Source organism: Natator depressus, chromosome 2 (assembly GCF_965152275.1).
Source record: "Natator depressus isolate rNatDep1 chromosome 2, rNatDep2.hap1, whole genome shotgun sequence".
In the NCBI taxonomy this organism is placed as follows: domain Eukaryota; kingdom Metazoa; phylum Chordata; order Testudines; family Cheloniidae; genus Natator; species Natator depressus.
Window position 1 is genome coordinate 191,479,248 of NC_134235.1, and position 26,799 is coordinate 191,506,046.

The 26,799-nt window shown below is 39.9% G+C and overlaps 1 protein-coding gene across 3 annotated transcripts in view; it reads right to left on the reverse strand.

Annotated features, from left to right (window-relative positions):
• The window catches only part of RBMS3 (RNA binding motif single stranded interacting protein 3), a 910,338-nt gene that overhangs the window by 399,597 nt on the left and 483,942 nt on the right, over positions 1–26,799 (reverse strand). For 2 of the 3 annotated variants that reach the window (XM_074945627.1, XM_074945628.1), the window contains one exon: positions 24,222–24,391. In XM_074945627.1, the coding sequence (XP_074801728.1) occupies positions 24,222–24,391 (170 nt within the window). The remainder of the gene's footprint in view (positions 1–24,221; positions 24,392–26,799) is intronic. The other variant, XM_074945630.1, reaches the window with a different exon arrangement.

Genomic DNA, 26,799 nt, shown 5'->3' on the forward strand with positions numbered 1-26,799 from the left:
TGAAGTCAATAGCAAATGGCTCAGCACTTCTGAAAATCAGGCCACTTATTCAGGTGCCTAAATATAGGTGACATAGGAGCATAAATTTTTGGCAACCATTTTTGAAAAGCTTGGCGTATATGAGGAATGCACAACCTTTAGCAGAAACAGCAGAATTCAAGATGATTAACTAGTGAAGAAATATGTAACCTCCTTTCTCATACCCTCTTAGTGACTATTACAATCACACAGCATGAAGTACATAAACAATTTGCACTAATTTACTTATTGCACAAAAGGAGATAACCAAGCCACCCTCTTACCCTCAGAAAATGACAGCTGAGTAGATGAGGGAGGCCACATCCTCTAAAGAGATCCACTATGAGTGAACAAGTGATCAGCTTCTAGAAAGGTGACTCCACCATCAGAATACGGAGCCCCTAGGTCTCACCCTTCTGCCTCATGAAATCACACAGCAGATAAGAAGTAGGTATGGGGGCGGGATGATTGGAAAGCTTAAGTGTTATGTTGGAAACTCCCAACGTGTTACTCTTTAAATATTTTCCAAACCTCAAAAAGATTCAGGTTAGGGGTAAGTGAAGATTTAGGTTGGGACAGGACAGTCAAGGAGGGAGTAGTGCTTCTTTTAAGACATCCTGGTTCTTCCATACTTAGCAAACTGTGAGATAGCTCCATTTTGGCTACATATCAGAGCAGTCCCTTATACAAAGGGTATTTCATCTCAGATCAGCAATAACCTATGCTCTTCAAATGAGTTTGAGATCTGCCCATTTTATATAATATCCTGTAAAAATCTTTAGGGCTATCCAAAAAACAAACCCCTATCTGAAAATTTCTCTATTGTGCATCGTGCAGAAGATACACAGAGTTGGAAATCTACCCTTTCTGGTGTCTGGCCAAATCCCAGAAGTTCAAGCAGATAGCCCCCCAAAACCATAAGCTGTTTCAACTGCCCAGATATCCACTGTATATCTCAGGGCAGGATGAAGAAAGGAAAGGAAAGGAAAGGAAAGGAAAGGAAGAAAGTTTGATGGTTTACCTTTACTCAGGAAATATAATTCATTCAATTAGGAACAGATCCAGTGAGGTCTAGGTCACGTCATACAAACTGCTAAGCATTTTTGGCACCCATTGACTTCACTGGGAGTTGGTGATGTTCAAAGTCCTTACAGGAGTCACTCTGCACATGACAGAATCCTCTCCCAGTTGTGCCCTTTTCATATTTGAGTATATAACACCAAAATACCAGATCATCTCTGGGCATGATAGAACATGTTTTAATGAAAGATCATTCTACAACCAGCAAAATGTGTGTTTTCCAGAAATGCCATGAGGGGATGAGAGAATCTGGCTAGCAGTATCAAAGAATATATATATGTACATATCTATGAACACACTGTTACTTTACACTAGTTAAAGGTGAATGTCTTGCCAAACAATTGTATAGATACGTATGGGCTACACGCCGAGGGAAAAAAATCTACCGGGTTACTCCAGATCAGGCTGTTTGTAATTTATACCACTCAATTATACTGAATATAAATCCTCCTTTTCAGGCAGCAATTTACAAACATGCTTTTGGCTAAATTCACAATACTGATGTAGGTCTGATTACAGACTCTTCTTGTAGAGTATCAACAATTTAATGTGATGGCTATTGGCGGCCTTTTAAATATATAATTACAAAATTACATAATACCAAAAAAAATCCCTCCATTAGTAAAATCTTTAAGACCCTAGTATAAAAAATAATGCCAGATTTACTGTAAGAAAAAAGTTATAAATACCATAAAATTAAGTATGGGTTCTGGGCCCAGTACTGGTCTACATTTTCATTAACAACTTATAGGACAGAGTGGATTTATAAAATCTGCAATGACACCAAGCTGGGAGGGGTTGCAAGCGCTTTGAAGGACAGGATTAGAATTCAAAATTATCTTGATAAATTGCAGAATTGGTCTGATATCAATAATAATAATCAACTCAATAATATCATGTGAGAAATAACTGGTGAGGAAGTAGCACTAAAAAAAAGGATCTGGGGGTTATAGTGGATCACAAACTGATTACGAGTAAACAGGCAAATGTCATTCTGGGTTGTTCTGACAGTGTCCTATGTAGGATATGGGAGGTAATTGTTCCACTCTACTTGGCACTAGTGAGGTCTCATCTGGGGCACTGCATCCAGTTATGGGCACAAACCTTTAAGAAAGATGAGGACAAATTAGAGAGAGTCCACAGGAGAGCAAAAAAATGGTAAGAGATTTAGAGAAAACAACCTATAAGGAAAGATTGAAAGAACTGGGCATGTTTAGCCTAGAGAAAAGGAGACCTGATAACAGTCTTCAAATAAATAGGAAGTTGTTATAAAGATGATGGCGATCAATTGTTCTCCATGTCCACTGAGGGTAGCAAGCAAAATTTATGTTGGCTATTAGGAAAAACTTTCTAACTATAAGGGTAGCTAAACACTGGAAAGGCTTCCAAGGGAGTTTGTGGAATCCCTGTCACTGGAGGTTTTCAAGATCAGGTAAGACAAACACCTATCTAGGTATGAGATGATCTAGGTATGCCTAATCCAGCCTCAGTGCAGTTGAACTAGATGACCTCTTGAGGTACCTGACAGCCCTACATTTCTATAATTTCTATGATAAAGAATCATACATAGGGTTGGAACAAGATAATTAAGCAAGCCCTCAAAAGCTTCAAGAAGAATATATATAAAGTTAATGAACTTCAATGCCATGGACAAAAAAATATTATCCCTGTGTACAAAATGCATTTATTTTCTAGGTTCTTTCATGATGTGCTGTACTTTTGATGTGTCTGATTTCCCATTCAGAGTATTGCTTACTTATGTAGGATTGACTGTTAAAGTACAGATGGTATGAACCAACTTGCCAAAATACCTTGATATTAATCTCTATTCAATCATTTAACAATAACCTCATTATTCAAGAGAACTCTGCACATACATTGCTTGTGCAATTTTCTGCCAATCATTAAAAACAATTTAATTTTAAAAGAATTATATGGCTACAGCATAATGTAAAAGGATCTCAGAAGTCACATTACCAGTAACAGCAGCAAAAATAAAATAATATTAATAATAATAATAAGAGAGAAATCCAGCTACCCCCCCAGGGACTGTGAACTCAAACTGATAATTTAAAACTAAAGCATTTTATAGAGTTCATATAGAGGGCATTTGAATCAAATGTGTGAGCGAGACTTTTGTAGTTCACAGAGCTGCCTTTCATTATTTACAAATTATAAACTTCCAGGTATTTGGCTGTCTGTGGTAATAATTCTGCCGCTGCTAATATATGTGTCTCTCCAGGTTATTTTACATTTTAAAAACTTACTGTCAGAGTCAGTATAATAGAAATGCTTCACGTTGCTCAATAGTTCTATTAAATTTTCAGTATTTTCAGGGCTGAAATGTCAGCTTTATTAATTTGCCATGGGCTGAACTTTGACCTTCTCGGTGCAAGGGAGCACACTTTTTTTCTGGATGAAATTTTCAAGAGGGGGGAAAACATAATTTAGACTACTTTTACAACTATATGGACAAAATCTTGCACTCCCTACCCAGAATTTAATTGGGCAAAACTCTGAGTTCATGGCTCAAGGATTTGCCTTATTCTATACAGTATGTTTTTAAAAGCAAAAGATTCTCAGTCTCTCTTCTTTGTTTGGAAACTGTATAACACAAAGGCAGCTTAAATATAGGGCGGGGAAATAAATTTGACAAGCAATTAGTCCCTGATATTTTGAAATATTTATGCCCATAATTAACTACAGGCATGTCAGAAACCCCATTAAAGTCCTTGGGATGACTCAGCTTTGTCAAGCGAGGCACGTGTTTGCAGATCAGAGCTTTAAGATAGTCTGAAAAGTTTGATATTTAGTGGGGGAAAACATCCCTATTCAGGACAGCTTTTAAGCAAATGTCTCCAGTTAAGCATGTGCTTTAGTGTTTTCCCGAATCAAGGCCTTTAATAGCTGTGATAGTTAACTTTTCCAAGCAGCCAGTATCAGGGTTCCAAAGGAGGAATTGTGACAAACACCTTTGGTTAGATGATCTGTTGGGTCAAAAATTCAAGTGAAAATAGGCTAAACAGACTTGGTCGACAGGCTACACAGAACATGTTTTATAAACGTACATGTTTTAAAGACTGTAAATAAATACAACTTCATTACTGATGGTTCATCAGTTAAATAACAATATTTACAAATTGTCTAAGCATGTATATATGATGGAGCCATTAGTCTATCATGTAAATAATTTTCAATTCACAGTTGCCTAAACACAGATGGACATAATTGACCATATTAGCTCCACTGTGTCAACTCTTGTAAACTTCTTCTATGAGGGAGGTCTCATTAAAAACTGGGGAATAAAGGCACCCAGGGTCAGAGCCTCAGCTTCTATCAACTGGCGTAGCTCTTTTGACTTCAATGCAATATGCCTATTGGCATGAGCTGAGGATCTAGCTCATTTTTCTGTCTGAGTGTTTACTTTGTACTTCAGATAACGTCAAGTGAGGCAGAGAAGGCTGCATAATTAGCATGTCTGCTAGCTATCTGGTGGTCAGCCAGCCCTTCTGAGAACCAACGAGCCTTGGATGAGCAAAATATCTTATAGCCCACAAAAATTCCTTAGTCAAGGTCTGTGCCAGCTTCTCTGGATGGCAATCCTGGCAGAGGGCCTCCAGCAGTGCAAAGCCACCTTTGGTGATTGCTGCATTCATCAGTGCAGTGGGGCTTGTGCTCAAAGGGGATGTCTACACCACCATAAAAAAAACCTGGCTAGCCCATATCAGCTGACTCGTGCTTGCAGAGCTCAGGCTAAGGGGGTGTAGATATTTGGGCTCAAGCCCAGGCTGTAGGACCCTGCAAGGTGGTAGAGTCCCAGAGCTCCGGCTGCAGCCCAAGCCCGAACATCTACACCACAATTAAACAGCCCCTTAGCTCCAGCCCCAGTCAGCAGGCACAGGCCAGCTGTGGGTGTCTAACTACAGTGTAGACATACCCAAAAAGGTCATCACTGACCAGTAAGGAGACATAGTTAGGGCAGACAATGGATGAACTGATTTAACATATTCTATAGGCAGCTTCTTCTGGCAGAGCTACTCTGGAGCTTCCTAAAGCGACTACAGCTGCCCTTCCCAGGCAAACCCCTCAATAAAGAAAGCAAGAAGAGTACTGTTTCCCCACCCACTCTGAACAACGTATTGAAAGAGCTAGTGGTAGAAAGGATAGTGTGGACACAGAGTATGACATCTGCAGGGCAATATGCTGTCTGGGATGAGCCACTGCAGTATCCATTCGTTTTCCAATTTAAACAAAACCACCATTTTATAACCATAACTAAGGAGAGAGAGAGAGAGCACTGCTTGGCAACCAACCAATTAAGCTGCACTCTGCTTAAACTTATTTATACTTTGTTCTGAAAACTACACGGAGAACTTTATAGAGAGAATAGCACCGTGCAATTTGACGTACGGGTCATGTGGTAATTTTCTAGGAGGGTCGGGGGCGTCATTATCTCCAGGACAATTTTTAAAAATTCCTGTCATATGGTGCAATCTGGTCCATTTCAAAAGCAAAAAACCACTATTCAGAAGTAATTTGGTGGCCCTAAGAATAAGTTCTTTCTGGCAGGGATGATGTAGCTATAAACTTGGAAGAGAGAAACACCATCACTAGCCAGGAAATTCCCCCAAACCTTCGCTTCGGTTTGTTGATAGAATTTTAAGCAGAGCTTCCAGGGGCGTCGCAAGAGTAGTCTCCTGTTTATTACTGGCTGCAGGTCCCTGCAAGCCCATCAAACCCACAAAGATAAAGTCTTGAATTAAGATTCACATGAAAAACACAGGCTTAGCTACTTCGAACCATTGGGCCCATCTAAGAGAGGGGCAGCTGTAATTAGTTGGGGGACAGATATTATTCCTCCCGCAGCCTGCCAGCTAGGGGATACAGTATTGCTAACCCCCAAATGTTGAAAAATTATGATCCAGACTCCAAAAAATTATGAGTGGCTTTAAAATTATGATTTAAAAAAAGGTCAAAGTTCTTTTTTTGCCCTCTGGTTTGGGAGGCAGTTGCCTGCAGAGGGCACTCGGGTCACATTTTCAAGTGTGGTTTCAGAGTAGCAGCCGTGTTAGTCTGTATCCGCAAAAAGAAAAGGAGTACTTGTGGCACCTTAGAGACTAACAAATTTATTTGAGCATAAGCTTTCGTGAAGTGAGCTGTAGCTCACAAAAGCTTATGTGCAAATAAATTTGTTAGTCTCTAAGGTGCCACAAGTACTCCTTTTCTTTTCAAGCCTGTCTCCACAACCATGAAGGCTAGAAATCTACCTTTTTAAAACCTGAAAGCAGGTATTCTTGCCTAATCCCATGCCTTAAGGAGTTGATGCTTTAGGAAACATACTAAATATTGCAAGACTCATAAAAGTTGGCAACACTGGAGTACCTTCATAAAAGAGTGATATCCTCAGATGCAGACAAGCACTGCTTACCAGCTGTATGTGTCAAGTCCTAGAAAGCAATCTCCCCAAGGTAGAAACGTTATTTGCCTTTATTCCCACCCTACAAAAACAGATAATGTTAGACTTTTAAGAATGGGTAATTCCATTTATTGAGGGGAATAAACACATTTTCTCCACCTATTTTATTCCAAATTTCATGAACAACCATAGCACATATATTCTGTCCAACTGGAAATCTGTTGCAACCTGTCAATTTTTTTTTAACTTCAAAAAATGAATGAAAATCAATGCATTTCTACAAACAAGCAAGTGGCATTACACCTCTGCTTTGAGCAGGGGGTTGGACTAGATGACCTCCTGAGGTCTCTTCCAATCCTAATCTTCTATGATTCTATGAAAGCAATCCAGTAGTGAGAAAACAATGTAATATGAATATGTGGCCAATCTCTCAGCACTCCTATAAACAGATGCTAAAATAAACAGTTCTGTTAGAAATAGGCCCTACCCTACAAACATTTATGCATGCGAGTAACTTTATACTCAGGTAAGTAGTGCCACTGAATAAAATGAGACTACCCACGAGTGTTTTCAGGATCAGGCCCAATAATTACGTAACCATGACATTCTACCCACAAATGAGCATGAGCACCCAATCGTTCTCCTTGCCTAGGCACATTTCTCTTCACCCTCATAGATAATGGAAGTACTCAAAAGATATACATCTTGGATCAGAATCCAAAGCAAAAAAAAAAACAAAACAAAAAAACAAACAAACTACTACATTTACTAGTTTCCCAGCTGCCTCTTCTCCTAGGCTCTCTCTGGACCTGATCCAAAGTCCACTGACATTAGAAGAAAGACTTCCATTGATTTCAGTGGGCTTTGGATCATGCTCTAAATCCACTATTTTTTCCAGACTCCTTTTAAATGTTATTCTATGTCTGAAGTTCCTAAGAAATTTTAAGATGATTTCCGAATTTCACACGTCAGTTTCTTTTTGGATCCCACATCCTTGAGACAATAACTCTTTTATTCAAGCTTCCACATTCTTGGGGAAATTATCTTATCTCTATCTTAGTCTCACACACTGAGCACAGATGGAAGAGAATCATCTTCTTGTCTGAGATTTAAAGATATATGTATGTTTACATGTCCTAAGATCTTGCTACAAGATAACTAAAAATTATTCTTATTAATGCTGTTCCCCTGATGGGAATATTCAAATTGTTTGGTGTCCTTATCTCTCTTGTGGTTCAAAATAAGCTATGAGAGTAAAATTATTCTTGGGTCTTTTTCTGACTCTCTTACTCTGACTGGACTAGACTGTAACTTTAAAACTTGCCCTGAATAAAGGGCAGTGTTGCTCCATCTCATGAGCAACCAGAGAATGAGCTGTGACACAGAGAGGCACCATTCCTTCCTCTACTCTTCCCTTGCTCTGGTAGAGAAGAAGGAATGGGCTAAGTTACTTCACTCCTTTTCATGGAGCATCTTATTCCCCTGGTACACATGGCCAGTTACTCCTCTGTGGGCAAGTAGGGCAAGCTCCTCTTATTGCCCGCCCCTTCCACTTCCTCCCTACCCACTGGCTTGCAGCAGGGACTATCAGTAACCAGTAAACAGTAGCCCTGTTTTCCCCCCCTGCAGCTGCAGTCACAGTGAGAGCAGACGGTGTGTAAGGGGTGTAAGGTAAGCTTTGCCACCCATCCGCTTACTCTCCTGCATAGTCAAGTAAAGGCTGTAACAATCTGCCTCACTGAGTAGTACCTTTCCTGGTGAGTAGTCCCAGTGATTTCAGTGGAATGATATATGAAGTAAGGTGCTACTCCTCGTGAACAAGGATGGCAGAATCCAATCCCCTGTTTATAGGGGAGATAGATAAGATTTAAGTGCAAACACCTGTTCATTGTAAAGAGCAAGGTGAACACCCACAACATAGAAATACAGGGTTAAATACTCAGCTGGTGTAATAAGGCATAGCGCCATTGACTTCTAAGTCCTTCTTCCCCTCAAATACATAGCATTCAAAAATAGTTTTAGAGAGAGTTGAAAAAAGAAAATTTGCAGAGACAAGCAATTTTAAAAAATAATCTTAAAACTTTAAATTGGAACATGGGCTAAGGGATTTAGCGGCAAGACTCCATCTGGGTTTCCAAAGAGTCAAGTGGTTAAATCCTGATGTAACACTTTGGAAATGCAGGGGTGGGAAACTGCCCAAGCCAAGAAATTCACATTTAAGGCTGAAACATCATCCAGTTCTACTTTATAAATCACACAATTATTTCTTTACGTAACTCCCACTAATGCTGGTTGGTGTTAGATGAGGAAATCCTCCACAGACAAAGAGGACAATCTATCCCATAATATGATGTGTAAAATAGCCCAATGCCTGGAGACTCCAGAACAGCTAGGCACAATAGGGGTGAGTTAAGGATAAAGGTTCAAGCCTGAACTCTCTCATTTCCTGTCTTTGGCTCGTCTATGCCAGCTCCTTAATGCTATGTTAATATCATTTTTGTGTGTGTGATTGAATTACCCACAGCTCTTCATGCCAGCATTAGTGGATTTCTCTGCAATGAGAGAATGCATTTTACTGCACATATTGTTTAGTGTTAAGTGTACCAGCTGCATGCCTTCTGATAGCAGCACTAGAGGGCTACCTCATTATGAAGTGAAGAGCACTTTACTGTTGGCATGGAGCCCAATCCTGCAAGCCCTCTGCACACGAAGCTCTCACTGAAATCCTCAAGAGGAAGACGTGCACTTGTTTGTCACTAACAGCAAATTAGAGTCGCCAGGCGTCCAGTTTTCGACTGGAATGCTCAGTCGAAAAGGGACCCTGGCGGCTCTGTCAGCACCATTAAAAAGTCCAGTCAGTGGTACAGTAGGGCTAAGGCAGGCTCCCTGCCCGGCTCTGCATAGCTCCCAGAAGTGGCCGGAATGTCCCTGCGGCCCCTAGGCACAGGGACAATCAGGGAAGCTCTGCACGCTTCCCCCGCCTTGAGTGTCCCTGAACCTAAGAGCCAGGCCAGACATGCCGGCCACTTCCGGGAGCCACGCGGAGCCAGGCAGGGAGCCTGCCTTAGCCCCAATGTGCTGCCGAGCCGGTGCCACCTCAGGTAAGTACCTCCAGGCTGGAACCCGCACTCCCAACACCCTCCCGCACTCCAACCCCGAGCCCCAGGTTGGAACCCCCTCCCACACTCTAACTCCCTCCCAGAGCCCACACCCCAACCCCTGCCCCATCCCCAAGCCCCCTCCCATACTCAAATTCCCTCCTGGATCCCACACCTCCTCCCGCACCCTAACCACCGACCCCAGCTCCTTCCGCACCCTCCTGGAGCCCACAGCCCGCACCACCTCCTGAACCCCAACCTCCTTCCCCAGCCCTAAGCCCCCTCCTGCACCCCCAACCCCTCATCCCTTACCCCACCCCCCCAGCCAGAGCCCCCACCCCCTTCCGCACCCTGAACCTCTTATTTCTAGCCCCACCCCGGAACCTGCCCCTCCCCCCCAGCCAGAGCCCTCACCTTCTTCCGCACCCCAATCCCCTGCCCCAGCCCAGTGAAAGTGAGTGAGGGTGGGGGAGAGCAAGCAACAGAGGGAGAGGGGATGGAGTGAGTGGGGGTGGCATCTCAGGGAAGGGGCGGAGCAGGCAGCAGGGTGAGGGTGTTCAGTTGTGTGAAATTAGAAAGTTGGCAACCCTAGAGCAAATGCTGAGTACTGGTTGTCCGATGTGCTGACAAGAGGAGCTCCTTTTATAGATGACAGTCCCTGTATACTATGATACAAACATAACTTTGCAATCTGCAATGGTAGAAACTCTGATATTTTGGGCTCCATGTGAGACGGAGGGCTGCTAAGTTTTCAGCTGAGTGGATGCCACACACACAGGCCACAACTACTACACTCTTTAGACATCTCTTTAAGAAGTGCTGACAGTTGTATTCCAGATTTTAAAATGCTAAATGGTTCTGAATGTCTAACAATTCTAGTACAGTAGCTGAAATATGATTTAAGATGACACTTTTAGGGATACCTTTATAATTTGCTAACCAGCAGCTACCACATGAATTATTAAAACTTACTGAGGTGCAGAAACACTTCTACAGAAAAAACCTGGAGATAAAAATGAAGACAAAATAAAAATAAGGAAAAGTAATGGAAGAAAAGAATGGCAGGAAAAAAGGGGGGAAGGAAGACTAGTCAATGTAGGATTGTTCCACATACATAGTCTCAGTGTGCCAGAGCTATACTCAGGGCTGCTCTAAATTGTGCTGGCAAATAATGGCTCCCAAGGAATGGCTACACTGATCAGGACCCTCAGAACACACATGGTGTTCTGGTTCCACCCCTTCCCTACCCTGGCATATTCACCTCCTTGATGTGAAACAACTGCAGGGCTGGCTGGAATCTTCAGCTGGTGCCTTAATGGCAAATGCGGGAGCAGCACAAAGGGGACTTACAAAAGGCTGGAGAGCTGGTCTCATAATTAAGAGGAAACTCTTTTTCTTTAAATCAAAGTATAATGTAAATGACAACAGATCAAGCAACTGCCCGTAGTTATCAAATACTAAGTATTCAGGTCCATGTTACATAGTGCCAGGCTTCCCCCTCTCCCCCCACTCCTTATCGGTGATAGTGAGAAATCTTGTGATTAAATACAATAAAGTATTTGTTTCAATGCTGATATTTAATAGCTGTACCATTATAGTCTTCCACTACTAAGAATTGCAATCAGTCTTAAAAGGATTCTTAGTACATTATTATATTAGGAAGTGAGAAGAATCACTGGTTGCATTGCTTTTTTTAAAAAAAAAACACTGTTATTTCAATTTAGAAGGAGTTGTTAATGTTTTCATAAGCGCCTCAATAGATGTATCCTAACTGAATTCTTCAGCTCACTGTGTTAGTTGTATGACAAGGCATGTGATATATATTCATTCATTTGCTATGCAGTGGAGAATGCATTTAGCAAACTGCATATTGAAATGTGTGTGCTAAACTACTGTACAGTAATTTAAAAAAATTCACATCCATAGTCCATCTAATTGACAATCCTAAACTCAATGCTCATTTCAATACAGCAAACAAGAGGGACACATTAGAGATGATCTAGAGAGCAGGCTAGTGTGTGGGTTTTAGTTTTACCAAACTAAAACTGGGATGGTTCAGATACAGAGTCTATTTGTAAAAAAAAATTAAGCTTTTAGGTTCTGTCCATGTGCATAAAATGGGTGAACTAGGATGCTTTTTTTCTAGTCAGAGAGGCTTTCACTGTACTAAACCAGGAATGGATACAGACCTGGTTTACAATCCAAAGTAATCAAAACTTCAAAGCTAGTGAAAAAAGATTCTGGTTTTGATCCATCTCTATTACCCATATACAATGATTTTTTAGAGACTACCTCCTACATGAGTAAATTCCAATGAGAAACAGGCTAGATATCTGTTAAATATACTTTTACACATTGCAGTTATATTATTTTAAGGGTACGCAAATCCAGCATGATTAACCCACAGGTATATGATAATAAATGATTATTAAACATAAAAAGGAAATATTTTCTAACCTCAAATAATAATAATAATAAATAATTGTTAAAAAACCAAGACACCACATCTGATCATTCCAAGATGTCACCTTATTTCTTCTACTTGCCTGGTCCCAGTTATAAAACACCTAGAATATTTATGTTCTTCTTCACTTAGTGAATTAATCAAAATAATTGAAGTTTCACAAGTATCTTATAATCTCTGGAGTATATGGTGTCTCTGACTATGCTGTGGAATAGAAAGTTTGTCTATTATATGACCATCATTCTGTAAGGAACGTAAATGTTACACTTATAATCTGTCAAAACGATATGCTGATAAGGCTCTGATCCTGCAATGATTTCAGCATGAGCAGACTCCTGGGCATGCATGAAGCTCTGTGGAAATCAATAGAGTCCACTGTGGGTGTACTGGCGTGAAGCTCATTTTAAAATCTACGTGTGCTCCATATTACCATTATAGTATTTATCTGTAGGAGCACCGACTCTGAGCTAAGCACTTTCCCAGCACTTAAGGAGGATGGTCCCTGCTCCATGAAGCTCATATGGCAATGGGACATGCAGAGTATGCACTTGCAGTAGAATAAAACTTTTCAAATCCCAGACATGTTGACATAATTTTAACATGAAACTTCAGTAAGTCATTCCATTTCGCTTGTCTCTGTTTCAGAACAAGGACAGAAGCAAATCTTCTGCGCTGTGAGAACTTCTCTCTCCAATGAGCAGCTTTTGAATAATATTTTAGTCTTTTGGGTTTCTAATACATGTCTAACAGAAGTGCTTGTTACATGTAACATTCTGGGAAGTTACCGAATACTTGCAACGAAGGACTTTCCACGTTACATAGTGCAGAGCTCGTCAATGCCTGTTTGAAGTGGTACGGGAAAATCTAGCAGCCAAATACAATGACGTCTTTGTTTTATTGCTGATAATATTCAACAGTTTTGCAGTTATAGTCAGTCTGCCATTTCCCCTTATACAGAAGTTCCAGGCATGCTGTTAGATTCTTGCCATTTAGCTTAAAGTGGTGCCCAAGTTGTTTGGCTTTCCTGACTTCTGGTTATAAATATTATTGTTAGCTCACAGCACAGCATAAGGATAACATATTTCTGAAAATGACTGAACATTCTTTGCATCTTATCTGCAAAGAGTGAGATTATGGAAAAATTTCTGCTACACAAATACCATCAACATCAAAGGGGTCTCCATTCTCCCCTTAGTGCCCTGCACATAACTCCCATTAATGTTAATTAGTGAAAATTAACTGGAGCTAGGCACAGGCATCAAGGGGAGATTAGTCTCTTTAGGAAGTTAGAGAGTGACACTACAGTTCAATTAAATAATCTCCTGCTTCTTTCGCTGATCATTTTTGTATTGTAACTGCGATTGTAGCACTGGCAGGCATAATCTCTAATCTAGCTAGCAAGTGTAACAGCAGCAGTGTAGATTTGGCAATGTGGGCTTCAGTGCTGAGTAGCTACCTGAATTCAAACCTGCTGGGGAGTCTGGGTATCTACTCAGGTAGTTAGCCATTACCACCATATCTATACAGTGTTATGAACTTGTGGACAACAGAAAAACCGCAGTACGGAATTTGAAGGACTGATCACCTACCAGAGCTCGTTGGAGTTGAGGTGATTTCTGATAAGCTTATTAATGTGTGTATGTTCTTTTATTGTTTTTAATAGGTTTTCTCTGTAATGCTTTTACCTTAAGAATAAATGTGCTTGTTTAGAAAGGGCTGTGTAGTATAACTGTGGGCATTTATGCTTCTTATAGCCTCAGGAGAGAAAGCCAAGTGCAGGTGCTCACACTTTAGGCTGTCTGGTTTGGTGGGAATAACACAAATGTAGGGAACTGTGCAGCCTGGAAAAACCCTGGTCAGGAGATGCGGGTGTCCGTCCAACAGAGGGAGAGGTTGGGGAGCCAGAAGAAGGGAGAAGTAGAGCGGGTGCCCTTACTGGAACATAGAGGGAAAATACAGGTGCAACTGCCCCGAACGGTGACAACAAGTTTAAATCTGGGGGAGTTGTGTGAACCAAACTCACTGCAAATGTTACTCTGGCAGCCTTCATGCATTCACAGCTCCTACTGATTCCAGGGGGAATACTGCTTTGTAAAGACGTTTGGGGACTATAGGATTTGGCCCATCCTAATGAAACAGATGTAGTTAGGAATACATCTAACCAAAACACAAGTTGTGTACAGCTCTAAAATGAGATCTTAAGTATATATTATACACAGCAAAACCTAAAGCTTTTCAATGTCTTCAGGAATACTTTCTGGGACTCTGGCATTCAGATGACTGAGGAGACAGCTGATCAGACTTTATTATAATTTATTATTTGTTTTGCAATAGCACCTAGGAGTCCCAGTCATAGACCAGGACCCCATTGTGCTAGGTTCTGTACAGTCTTAAAACCTTCACACTCTGAACACCGAGTTCATATTTTAAGGTACCCAATCCCCTAATTCAGTTTTAAAACCAAGTTAAAGTGTAATGGGTGCAGCTGAGAGTATAGGAGCCACAAAGTCTTCTCTGGTTCCCCTATGCTGGGAATGGCTATGGTCCCTTCATCCTGCTCCGCAGACTAACAGCTTGATTGTTTTTTTATTATTTATTTGTATGAGCCTTTTATTATTTATTTGTATGGGCCTTTGTTGAGAGTAAGACAAATCAAGCCTTGCTAGGTCTCAGGATTTCATAATGATCTGTGTGATTTTTAGAGTTCTTTTTCTTAAAAGCCCCAGCTCCTGGAGTCAGGTGATTACATGAGACACTCAGCTTTCACTTTTTAAAAAAGTGGGTTTCTTGCCCTGAAAGTTGTGGAGAAGAGCTTCAAAATGTGACCCCCTAAAGACTCAAAACACAGAAGGCAAATAAAAAGAACCCAACGTTTATTCTTTTTTAAAACCTCATCATTTTTAAGCCAGTCTAATGATTTCTGAAGATGTGGGGTTGGCAATACTCCCAGTCAATGAAATGAGATTTTCACTTAAAGGCCCCCATTCAGGAAGGACACCTGCAAGCATATGAACAGTCCCACTGACTTGCTCAGCTTGGGCCTGTATGCTGGTGAGCAGATTCACCAGTCAGGGAGGAAAACTGAAGTCCCAACTACAAGTTACTTTAAGTCCCTGTCCCCAGGGCTCACTTTATAATCAACAAGGCCCCACACAGAGAGCAAATAAACTCCAAATACTGAGTACTAACCACCCAAGGCTTTTCCATTAGCTGGGAAGAGAGAGGACTACCCATCCCTCTGATAGTCCTTTCTATCTGCTATGGACAGTCACCTTTCCCCTTTCAAAGTACTTCCCTGGCCAACCAAGAATGGCAAATAAAAAGAACATGATGTGTATGGTGTTAAAACAGGCCACTGCATTACCTTATTTTGTGTAAATCTCCTTCATCCACTCACTCCTCCTGCCAACTCATCCTGAATCCTCCTATTTCAAACACAAGGGCCAATTCTGAAGTCCTTACATTGAGTAATACTTCCATAAGTACTACTCAGAGTAAGTTATGACTGCAGAATCAGGCCCACGGTTTGTAAATTCCTTGGGACCAGGACCTGGACTTTAGCTTTATAGAAAGCCTTATGCAGCTGTATGAACAAACATTATATAAGACGAAAAAGGCTATAAGGTTATGTATTGTAGTATGACCAAATAATTATGCTGATGGAATTCAATGGGCTTTGCATCAGGCCTCATGTGAAGTCACGGGATTTCTTAACACTGATTTCACTGGGCTTTGAATCAGGCCAATACTCATTAAAATAAACTACAGTTGCTTATACAACTGGCAAGGGGTTTCCACACAGAGAAAGAAGGCAGGCAGGGATTGTGGAAACAAAGTAATGGTAGGTGTTGGAACCATAGCTGTGAATTTCTTAAGTTTTAAAACTGTTAAATTCCACTAAATCTCTTGTAAACAGTAATATAGTCTCAATAGTGGCTCAATCTCAATCTAATATTTGGTCTCAGAATTCTGTTACATTGTATATTTATAGTTTTGGTTAAGTAAAGAATTCTTAATAATGTAAAGTCTTCTCCCAAGCCAAGGTAAGTTCTGAAATAATCATATATTTCCCTAAGTTCACCTGCAAACAAATGTAATTTCCACCCTGGTTTGAACAGAGTACGCATGTACATGAACACACACACCAATATAGCCCACACTTAGCCTTCCTTTGGTTTGTCTTTTTTGTTAGTTTAAACAACAAAAACAAAGTTTAAGTGAAAATGATAATAATTTTGATTTCACAGTGCCTAAAAATTCTAGGTGTTTCATAAAAAAATAAACTGAGGATATTTAGTATATATCAGTAACATACTTCTATACCTATGGGACTCCCCACAATAAAATAAGGCTAATCATAATAAACCCTCCAGATCAAATCGCTGTATCATCAGCCCATCCACCCACCTCCTTCCTGCAAGCCTGAGTGGGGAAAAACGTGAGCTTTGCAGCATGCCCATCAGGTCAGCAAATCTGGGCTGTGATGGAGCAAGATGAGACTTTAGTCAGCGGTGTCTCACGTTCAGTGAAAACAACAAGGAGCCCTTGTGGCACCTTAGAGACTAACAAATTTATTTGGGCATCAGCTTTCGTGGGCTAGAACCCACTTCATCAGATGCATGGAGTGGAAAATACAGGAGCAGGTCTAAATACATGAAAAGATGGGAGTTGCCTTCCCAAGTGTGAGGTCAGTCTAACGAGACAATTCAATTGACAGCAGGATACCAAGGGAGGGAAAATAACTTTTGAAGCGGTAATGAGAGTGGCCCATTTCAGACAGCTGACAAGAAGGTGTGAGTAACAATAGGGGGAAATTAGTATTGAGGAAATTAGGTTTAGGTTTTGTAATGACCCAACCACTCCCAGTGCCAACTCTGTCCACATATCTATTCAAGGGACACCATCATAGGACCTAACCACATCAGCCACACCATCAGGGGCTTGTTCACTTGCACATCTACCAATGTTATATATGCTATCATGTGCCAGCAATGCCCCTGTACATTGGCTAAACTGGACAGTCTCTACGCAAAAGAATAAATGGGCACAAATCTGACATCAGGAATCAGAACATTCAAAAACCAGTAGGAGAACACTTCAGTCTCCCTGGTCACTCAATAACAGACCTAAAAGTGGCAATTCTTCAACAAAAAAACTTCAAAAACAGACTCCAACATGAAACTGCAGAACTGGAATTAATTTGCAAACTGGACGCTATCAGATTAGGCCTGAATAAAGACTGGGAGTGGTTGGGTCATTACAAAACCTAAACCTAATTTCCCCAGTACTAAATTTCCCCCTACTGTTACTCGCACCTTCTTGTCAACTGTCTGAAATGGGCCACTCTCATTACCGCTTCAGAAGTTATTTTTCCTCCCTTGGTATCCTGCTGTTAATTGCATTGTCTGGTTAGACTGACCTCACACTTGGGAAGGTAACTCCCATCTTTTCATGTATTTAGAACTGCTCCTGTATTTTCCATTCCATGCATCTGATGAAGTGGATTCTAGCCCACGAAAGCTGATGCCCAAATAAATTTGTTAGTCTCTAAGGTGCCACAAGGACTCCTCGTTGTTTTTGCTGGTACAGACTAACACGGCTACCACTCTAAAACCTGTCACATTCAGTGAGTCTCCTATACAGAGCCCATGTCCATCTGTCAGAAGAGTTTGTGAATCACCCACTATGGTTTCTGATAGAGTAATAGGCAAATGCTATTTGTCCTTTGGATGGTTTAGGGCCATAGATGTTTTCAGATTCTTAAACATTTACATTAATGATAAGCAAACATCTTAGTGCCTAATGGACATACCCAGCTGTGCTGTTATGGTTGACTGGCAGCTGGGGGAGTGTAGCAATGAAGAATATAATGAAAGAATGGAAACACTATATTCTCAAACACGTCAGAAGAAGCTCATTGCATTTGTTTATCCTGCTTGTTTCTCGAAGCCTTCTCCCTCACAATAAACAAACAAGTTATTATAGCAGTGCCCTTCACACGTCGACAGACAATTCACAATATTTCTGTTAAGAACTCTCAAGTTCTTCCTCCCACCCCCAGGACTTTCATTATAGTTCACCTGGGGGAAAAAAATGTCTGCAACAAACCACGAGAATTCTTCCCTCTCCCCCAAGCCTCCATTAAATTCTGTTCATCCAACTTGAAAGGGAATCAGAAACTCTTACTGACACTCGGTCACACTCCAGTGAAATGATGGCTACAATCTAAGTAGGGAATGTTGCAGGTGTTCATTTATTAGCTTAACTACCAGTAAGTTATTTTTGTGCCTTTCTTCCTTACAATGACAACATTCATGTCCCAGACAGAGCACTCTGCAATGCTCTGGGCATTTGTTGACCTAGGGTTTTGGTTTCCCTGACAAAAAGGGGTGGCTAAGGATAGGATTAGTGTATTGCCTATCTGGGGAAATTTTATGGTTTGTCTTTAACCATTTAAGATATTTGTCTCTAAGGTGCCACGAGTCCTCCTTTTCTTTTTGCGAATACAGACTAACACGGCTGTTACTCTGAAATCAGGAACTACAGTAACAGGCAGATACTACAAACAATTTTACTAGGTTTTTTTGTTTGTTTGTTTTTAAAAGGGTAACAAAGTAAAGAAAAAATAATACATACAAAGCCTGCACTTAAACATTACATTCAGCTTACACATTGGAGTACAAAGCTGTGAGTCAACACAGTTTTGAAGTTAAGATGCAGGCATTTGAAAACAAAAGTTCACTATATTGTACCAATGTGGGCCTTAGATAGAAGTCCAATTTTTTTTTATAATAATATTAGTAACAACCACCACCCAGAGGTTTCATATGACCGGGTAAAAAGCAACTTCTACGTCAGTAGGCTAGTTTGCTTTTTTGTTTGTTTAAATAATAATATAGACATTCCTAAAATTAGTTACCGAGCACACAATCACTCTTCAATTTAAAAAACTATCAAGTTCAAATTCTTTTTTTTAATTTTTAATATTTAATTGCAGTCCCTGCCCTAAAGAGCTTGCGTGAGACAGAGGGAGAGAGACCGACAGACAGACACAAGCAATGCAAGTTTGCTTAAACTATCCTATCGATGTTCTTCACCACTATTCTGAACGGACCATTTCTGAGGAAGACAAGTGTAAGCCAGTGGTGTTCCCTCACTGTCCTGAACAGAATCTGCATACTTTGTATTTAGTCCAAACTTATGTCAAACGTATGGGATTTGACTCTATTGGTAGTTCAAACAACAATGAAAACAAATCACAACCTTCACTTTTGCCCCCCCTCCCCATTTGGCTGTTCCTGGGGTTTCCCTGGAGATACTTCTTTTCCTCAGACCTTAGTTTCCTCTGCTCAAACCGAACAGCTGAAGTATAGTGAATGAGAAACACTGGAAACCCAGAGTCAAGCAGGAATCAATCTACATCTCCCTGAATGGTTTCAGAGTAATAGCCGTGTTAGTCTGTATTCGCAAAAAGAAAAGGAGTACTTGTGGCACCTTAGAGACTAACCAATTTATTTGAGCATAAGCTTTCGTGAGCTACAGCTCACTTCATCTCCCTGAATAGTTCTAACACCAGGTAATCCAGGGAGAAAGTTCCATCATTCTGAGGTATACTCACTTTTCTCACCTCTTCAGTCAATGGCCTCTATGCTGAAGTATACAAGAGTGCCAGTTGTTGATAATTACAATGGGGGATGCAGATTGCAGGCCTCTGTTCAGATTAGCATTGTATCCATATTAGCTTTAATGTATCTGAGGTTTCTAACGAAACCACTACATTCCACTGTATCTTGCAAAGACCTGCTAGTTAACTGGTCAAATGCAGACACTGGGTGAAATGCTGGCTCCACTAAAGCCAATGGGAATTTTGCCACTGGCTTTCACCCACAGTCTAAGCACACCCATTTACACTATGTCTAAATTTGGTCCATTGTCGTTATATCATGAATTCATCTGGAAGATGGGGGACTTTTTTTTCTTATTTTGAATCTTACTGCGGATAGGTTATACCTTGTTTTAACCTTTATTTTAATTAGAACTGGTTGGAACCATTTTTAAAAGTTCAAAAATTTTGATCAAAAAACACAGGGGGAAAACAGCAAAAGTTTTCACCTCTGCTTTCCTTATTTTTTGGCCAATTCTAGTTTAATTATTTTCCTCTTGTCTGTCTTTCCTATCACAAAAGTAGAAGGAATAAAATAAGCTAGAAATTTGACTCTCATCCCCTTGAGGCAAATCCATGACACTTCGAATGGGAAGAAGACCCTTTGCCTCACAGAAAATATGGCTCTGAGAGCCACCGAGAAGAAAAAACAAACGATGGCAATTACAGCAAAACAGGAAACTTTCTGCTCTTAGAAAAACATTTAGGTACCAAATTCTGGCTCATCATCCACATAACTCCGCCTGACTGGCTCACAGACTTATCAGTTTTTGGATTTAATTATATTTTTGTTGTTGTTTTAATTCAGTCCTTTGATTTGAGCCTGGATCACACAGTAATCAAACATTGCTGGAGGATAAAGAGATAGCTAATCCAAGCAAGGAAAACAAAGTAGATGGATATAGTAAGATTTCTGAACGTACATTACAGGTACAAGGTGGTAAAGTACTAAATCCAACCATATGCTGATCTAGAGTATTAGACCAAACCAGTTTTAAAGCCAAAGACTGAGTAAAATGTAAGTTAAATTGCTTTTAAAGTATGGAGTTAGTATTGAAAAACTGATGGCTAGAGCACGGCAGACAGGGACTGTCTTCATAATGCATGCAAACTTCATAACACTACAGTAATCCCAAGAGAAAGCTATTATATCTAAGAGCACATATCAAAAATGTATAAAATGTTCAACTACAACTTGTTAAAGCTCACAGGATATCACTGTTTTAAAATATATTTGTATCTTAAAAATTCACAGTAGGAATACACGTTCTTAGTGTAACACACATTTTCACCTTTAGCAGGTGAAAAATTTTCAAGCAAAACAATTTTTGTAAAAAAAAAAAAAGTAATCATTTTTCAAAATTGTCCACTCTTTTATGCCCAAAACCAACAACTAATATTTTTCATTTTCCTCTTACCTTTTATCTTTTTTAAGCCCTTTTTTGAGTGAGAAACTAGGAAATGGGAAAATAAAAAAGAGGGATAAAGAAAAAAATGGAGAGAAACGAGAAATAAGGAAAACCTGAAAATATTTGGTTAAAAAATTGTGAACATTTTTGAAAAATGAAAAAACCTGCTTTAAAAACAACAAACAAAAATTCAAATGTCTAAAACTTTGTGTTTGTGAATTTGTTTTTGTTTGGCTGTTTGTTTTTTGATCAGCTCTATTTTCACCTAGAATTGCAATAGTTTATTGATGTGCCTCTTACGTTAGTGATTTTATGAATAGTTTTAAGAGAATTTTGGGATTCTTCTGGATGAAACACATCATTTTGTATAAAAATAAGGTACGATTATATTAGGAAAAGGAATTTATATGTTGTTTGTATAAAACAGTACTTTATACTTTTTTCATGGTACAATCTACAAATATTAAATGTTAATTATGTTTATCTTAATTTTAATAAACATCATGTTTTGACTGAGTTAAGAGGAACATATATGTAACAATGGGTCGTACAATTATGCTATAAAACATTGGGTACTCCTTAGGAATAAATGCGTATATTAATATTATTTGCATGGATTAGTTATGACTAAATTTCTAAATTATGGAATTACGAATGTGGATTGAGATGGGTTTAAAAGGCTACGTTATAAAAAGTGCAAAGCAAGCTAAAGTCATATTTTCAGAGATTTCTTGCTCAATTTACATGAAAATCCAAGAGAGATGATGCATAAATGAAGGAAGATTACCTTTACTATTCATTTATTCCTGGCTTATTTTTTTTCAATCACACCTGTTGCTGTACCAGTTTATAAAGTCCCAAAAGATGTACTGTAACTAAGTGCTTTGTAGAGCAAAATAAAGTTTAAAGCAACTTTGCTGAACAGCGGTTACAAGAGATTTTTCAGGATCAAAACCATACAAGAAAGAACAGAACGTTCCAGTAACATTTTTCATATTTACTTAGTTACTGCAGAGTTCATGATGACTTCTTTTCCTTTTGTTATATCTGAACAGTTTGACAGATCACTGTGACAGGGTTACCCTTAAATTGATAAAAGGTTTGATAGTGTCGGTACATTTGTCAAAAATGTCTGACATCACTCATAATGGAGTCTGCACTACTAGCATCAATGGCACTCCAGTCTGCTATTTTCTATTCAGCGTGCAGTGCACACCACATAAAAACATAAAATGGAAATGTATAAAAGTCAGGAGGATTAACTAAAGCAGCCACTCATCTTATCAAACACAAAAACTCATGGTTTTTCTGTGGTTTTCGCTAAAATAGAATCTATTTTTATAGCCACACACCAAAATGCAATTAAAAGAATGTTGAGTGTAGTTTAAAGGGTAAGCATCCTACTAGAGTAAAGTTGGAAATGGAAATGTTGTATTATGAGAAATTTACTCAGTTGCAAGCGTTTTCAACATTCCCTTAGCTACAGCAGAAGAAAAAAAATGTGTTTTAAGAGCTTTCTTCCTCAGACCTGCCAAGCATCTTACAAAGTGTCTATCACAGCATTTCTGATCAAATCCAGGAAGTGTAGAGATGCATATCACATTGGACAATATTTACATGTATTTTAATTTAATTTACCACATATCTCAAAGCAGCATTAATTTCTGTTCAAATTCTAGGTCTAGGCTCAGATTGATTCTTACATTAGTAAATCCATTTATCAAGCTCTACCTGATATGCTGATTTACAACGCAAAGTCTTAAAGGTGCCATTCAACTTTGGAAAAAAAAAAGACTATAAATACAGCATTGTAGGATTCCATACTTGTTGTCTCTGTTATTACCCTACCAATGTTCTCAATCTACAACAAAAAATATATTTTCCTTATTTCCAGCTCTAACAACTCAATATGGAATCTGAAAGTCAAGCTGGGTTATTTCCTTCTTGTGCATCACCACCAGTAATAAAGATTCAGCAAATCAAATTATACCCTCAGCTATACCTGTATTACCTAACCAAATCAGTTGATTATAATGGATAACTGCCTTGTGATTTGATTTTAGCAAACAATTTTGTTAATGATGCACCAGGAGGAACAAAATTTAGTTATGTGGCCTCTGCAGTGTTAACAGAAATAAAAATCAGTAAAAACTTATATTTGTCACGACAGTTGGCAGAAATTACTCCAAATATACACAGGGAGCAGATCTGTTGGAGGGTGACATTTTTACATCATCAGTTTTAAGAGGACATTTTGGTACAAGCCCATATTCACTTGGTAACGCACTTCTTGAACTTCAGACCTGACAATGTGAGACACAGCAATCAAAGGATGTGACAAATGTGGGAACACCTCTGTTTTGTTGTGTGTTCTGTCGTGAATCATAATTCTTTGACTGTAAAATCTCTTAGCCCTGGTCTACACTGGTGGGGGGGGGGCATTGATCTAAGCTACGCAACTTCAGCTACATGAATAACGTAGCTGAAGTCGACGTACTCAGATCAACTTACCGTGGTGTCTCCGCTGCAGTGAGTCGACTGCTGCCACTCCCCCGTCAACTCTGCCTGCGCCTCTCACGGCGCTGGAGCACAGGAGTCGACGGGAGAGCACTCAGGGGTCGATTTATCGTGTCTAGACTAGAAGCAATAAATCGATCCCTGTTAGATCGCTGCCCACCGATCTGGCGGGTAGTGAAGACATACCCTTACAGTAGATGTTTTCTCATTATGTGAATTAATTAAATCAAAAGAAAAGAAAAAGAAAAAACATGGAAAAACTAATTCAGTCTTATGTAGCCATGTCTCTCCATGAATTGGATGTCAGTAGATTTTGAACCCTATATCTTCAGATCTCCAAGCACAGACATCAGCCATTTGAGCTAAAGGAGTCACTGTTACCGGTTATGTTCAGCTTTCACTACCAAGTACATCATGCATCTAAATTCTTGTTCTGAAAATATAAAATCTATATATATAAGCTTAAAATCTGGCTTGGAAATTTGTCCCTATAAATATGATAGTCAAGTGTATTCATTTCAAACTGGAGGACATGAACTATTTTAATGGCACTTACGGCTGGCACAGCTTGATAAGGTCCTGGTCAGTGGTGCCGGGTGGAAGGCCTCGAATGTACAGGTTGGTTTTACTCAACTGTTCCCCACTGCTGTTGTTGCTGCTGTTGTTGCTGCTGTTTGTGCTGGGGCTGGGAGGAGCCATGGGGTGGGGAGCTGGTGCATAGGACTGCTGAAAACAAAAAGAAATCTGTTATTTGAAATTAAGCTCATCACCAGCTTGTGTGTCTTACAGAAGCTGCTAAGAATTCATGGTAGTTCTGTCCCCCACACATACGGCAATTAATTCTGGGCCCGGAATTTATTCCCCCCATCTTTTAGTTAGGGCAATAATAGACAATAAACTTTATTTTTTAAAATCTGAAATAAAAGCAGCTGATAGATTATGCATGCATTTTATCCTACTCACAAGATATGACACCACCATGCTGAATATTTAGGAACAACATTTATCAAATGAAGATGACACACAGCACATGATTTAACTCAAGCTACTCTATGACTAGGGCCCTACCAAATTCCCGGCCATGAAAAATGCGTTACAGACCATGAAATCTGGTCTCCCCCATGAAATCTGGTCTTTTTTGTACTTTTACCCTATACTACACAGACATCAGAAGGGAGACCAACGTTTCTCAAACTGGGGGTCCCAAACCAAAATGGGGTTGTGGGGAGGGTCGCAAGGTTATTGTAGGGAATTCGCGGTACTGCCACCCTTACTTCTGTGCTGCCTTCAGAGCTGGGTGGCCAGAGAGCGGTGGCTACTAGGTGGGCACCCAGCTCTGAAAGCAGCACCAGCAGCGCAGAAGTAAGGGTGGCAATATTATGACCCCCCTACAATAACCTTGTGACCCCACCGCAACCCCCTTTTGGGTCAGGGCCCCTACAGTTACAACAAGGTGAAATTTCAGAGTTAAATATCTGAAATAATGAAATTTATTATTTTTAAAATCCTGTGACAGTGAAATTGACCAAAATGGACTGTGAATTTGGTAGGACCCTATCTACGACCCACTCAGTGTGGGAGCTGGCTGAGGAAATGTATTGTCTTGAGATTTAAAGTAGGTGTGGGGGCTGATACCAGGAATTTGATGTGCATCCAGCACATGCATAAAAAGGCGTCAGGAGCTATCAGCACTAGGAAAAGAGAGACACAGTTCCCAAAGTATGTGCTGTTATGCTGGGTGTAGAATGGATGGTCTTGACAGTATCAAAAGGTCAGAGACTAGGTGAGCTGGCCTTAAAAATCTATGAATATGCACAAGTCACACAACCTAGCTGAAACATGGCACTAATGAATGAAGGCAGGTTTATGAGGCAAACAATGTCCGCAACACATTCCCCTACCCTCCAATAAATACGTACTAGAAAAGGATACATAAAAGCATGTTTTAAAGCATCCCTAAGTACCTCTAACGTAGGGCAACAACTTTCAAATTTAGCTGCCTAACACCTCTGATTGAGCCTCATACTGTATTTATTTCTCATTCTTATTTGCAAAACATTACTCAGCTTTATTTCTTAGAAGGAAAAATATGATCCAGTTTTACAAAAAGGATGACAAGCCTTTTCACAATTAAACAAGGAGCCTAGCTACAAATTTCAGAGCTAGAACAGAACTTCCCAAAGCTTGAGAGTGTTCAGAGGTGGTGGTTTGGTTTGGCCAATTATAGAAACTGCAGCATTAGCCATGAAGTACCCAGCTAAGTGGTCAACTGGGTGAGAGAAGGAAGACCCAGTCTGTGCAAGCAAAACACTGAATGTCATTAGCAGCCCGGAGACATCAGCAGTGATTAGATGTCAGCTAATGGTGAGTTAATGATGACATACTAGTAAGCCTATGCAGGCAAAATGAAAGCAATTTGGTGTCTGGCTGTGATGACAGTTGTGTGACCATTATCATATGTTTACACTCAAATACTCCAGTTCTGGTTAAGCAAAACATTTAAGCCTAACTTCAAGCACATGTGTAGTCCATTTCACTTCACTGGCACTACTCAAAGTGCTTAAAGTTATGCATATGCTAAATCAGTGTCTTCAGTAGCTCGACTTTTTTAAACTGGAAGCTTTAAAACACTTTCGAGCAGCCAACGACCTTTATTTAGAAGAACAGAAAATATGGAAAAGTTAAGGCAGGTAGAGATGGTAGATGAAGTTCCGCTCACTGAGAGCAAAAGCTATGAGCCTTTGATGAGAGAGACACATGAGTAACACATTTCCAAAGGTTCCTTCCTCTCCCCCACCACTCTCTCTCCCTCCTCCCAGCCTGTCTCACTTAAAGTAACCCAGGGGGAACACAAAATCAAGTGTTAATATTTATATACATCTCTACTGTCTAGCTTGGCTGTGATCTGGTTCAGCAGAATTCTCGAGAGAGAAAATAAAGTTTAACAAACAGCATTATGGTACGTTGGCTAGGAAGCACATTCAGTCTGATCCATAGCAAAGGGAAAAATGAACAACTCAGCATTTAATTCTTTCCCTCAGAATCTGTGGAGACTTGTTGACAATCATAGGATCTTAATACGCGGGTATCATATTACTTTGCATATAAAATTTATCACAGGGCTCTACAAACTG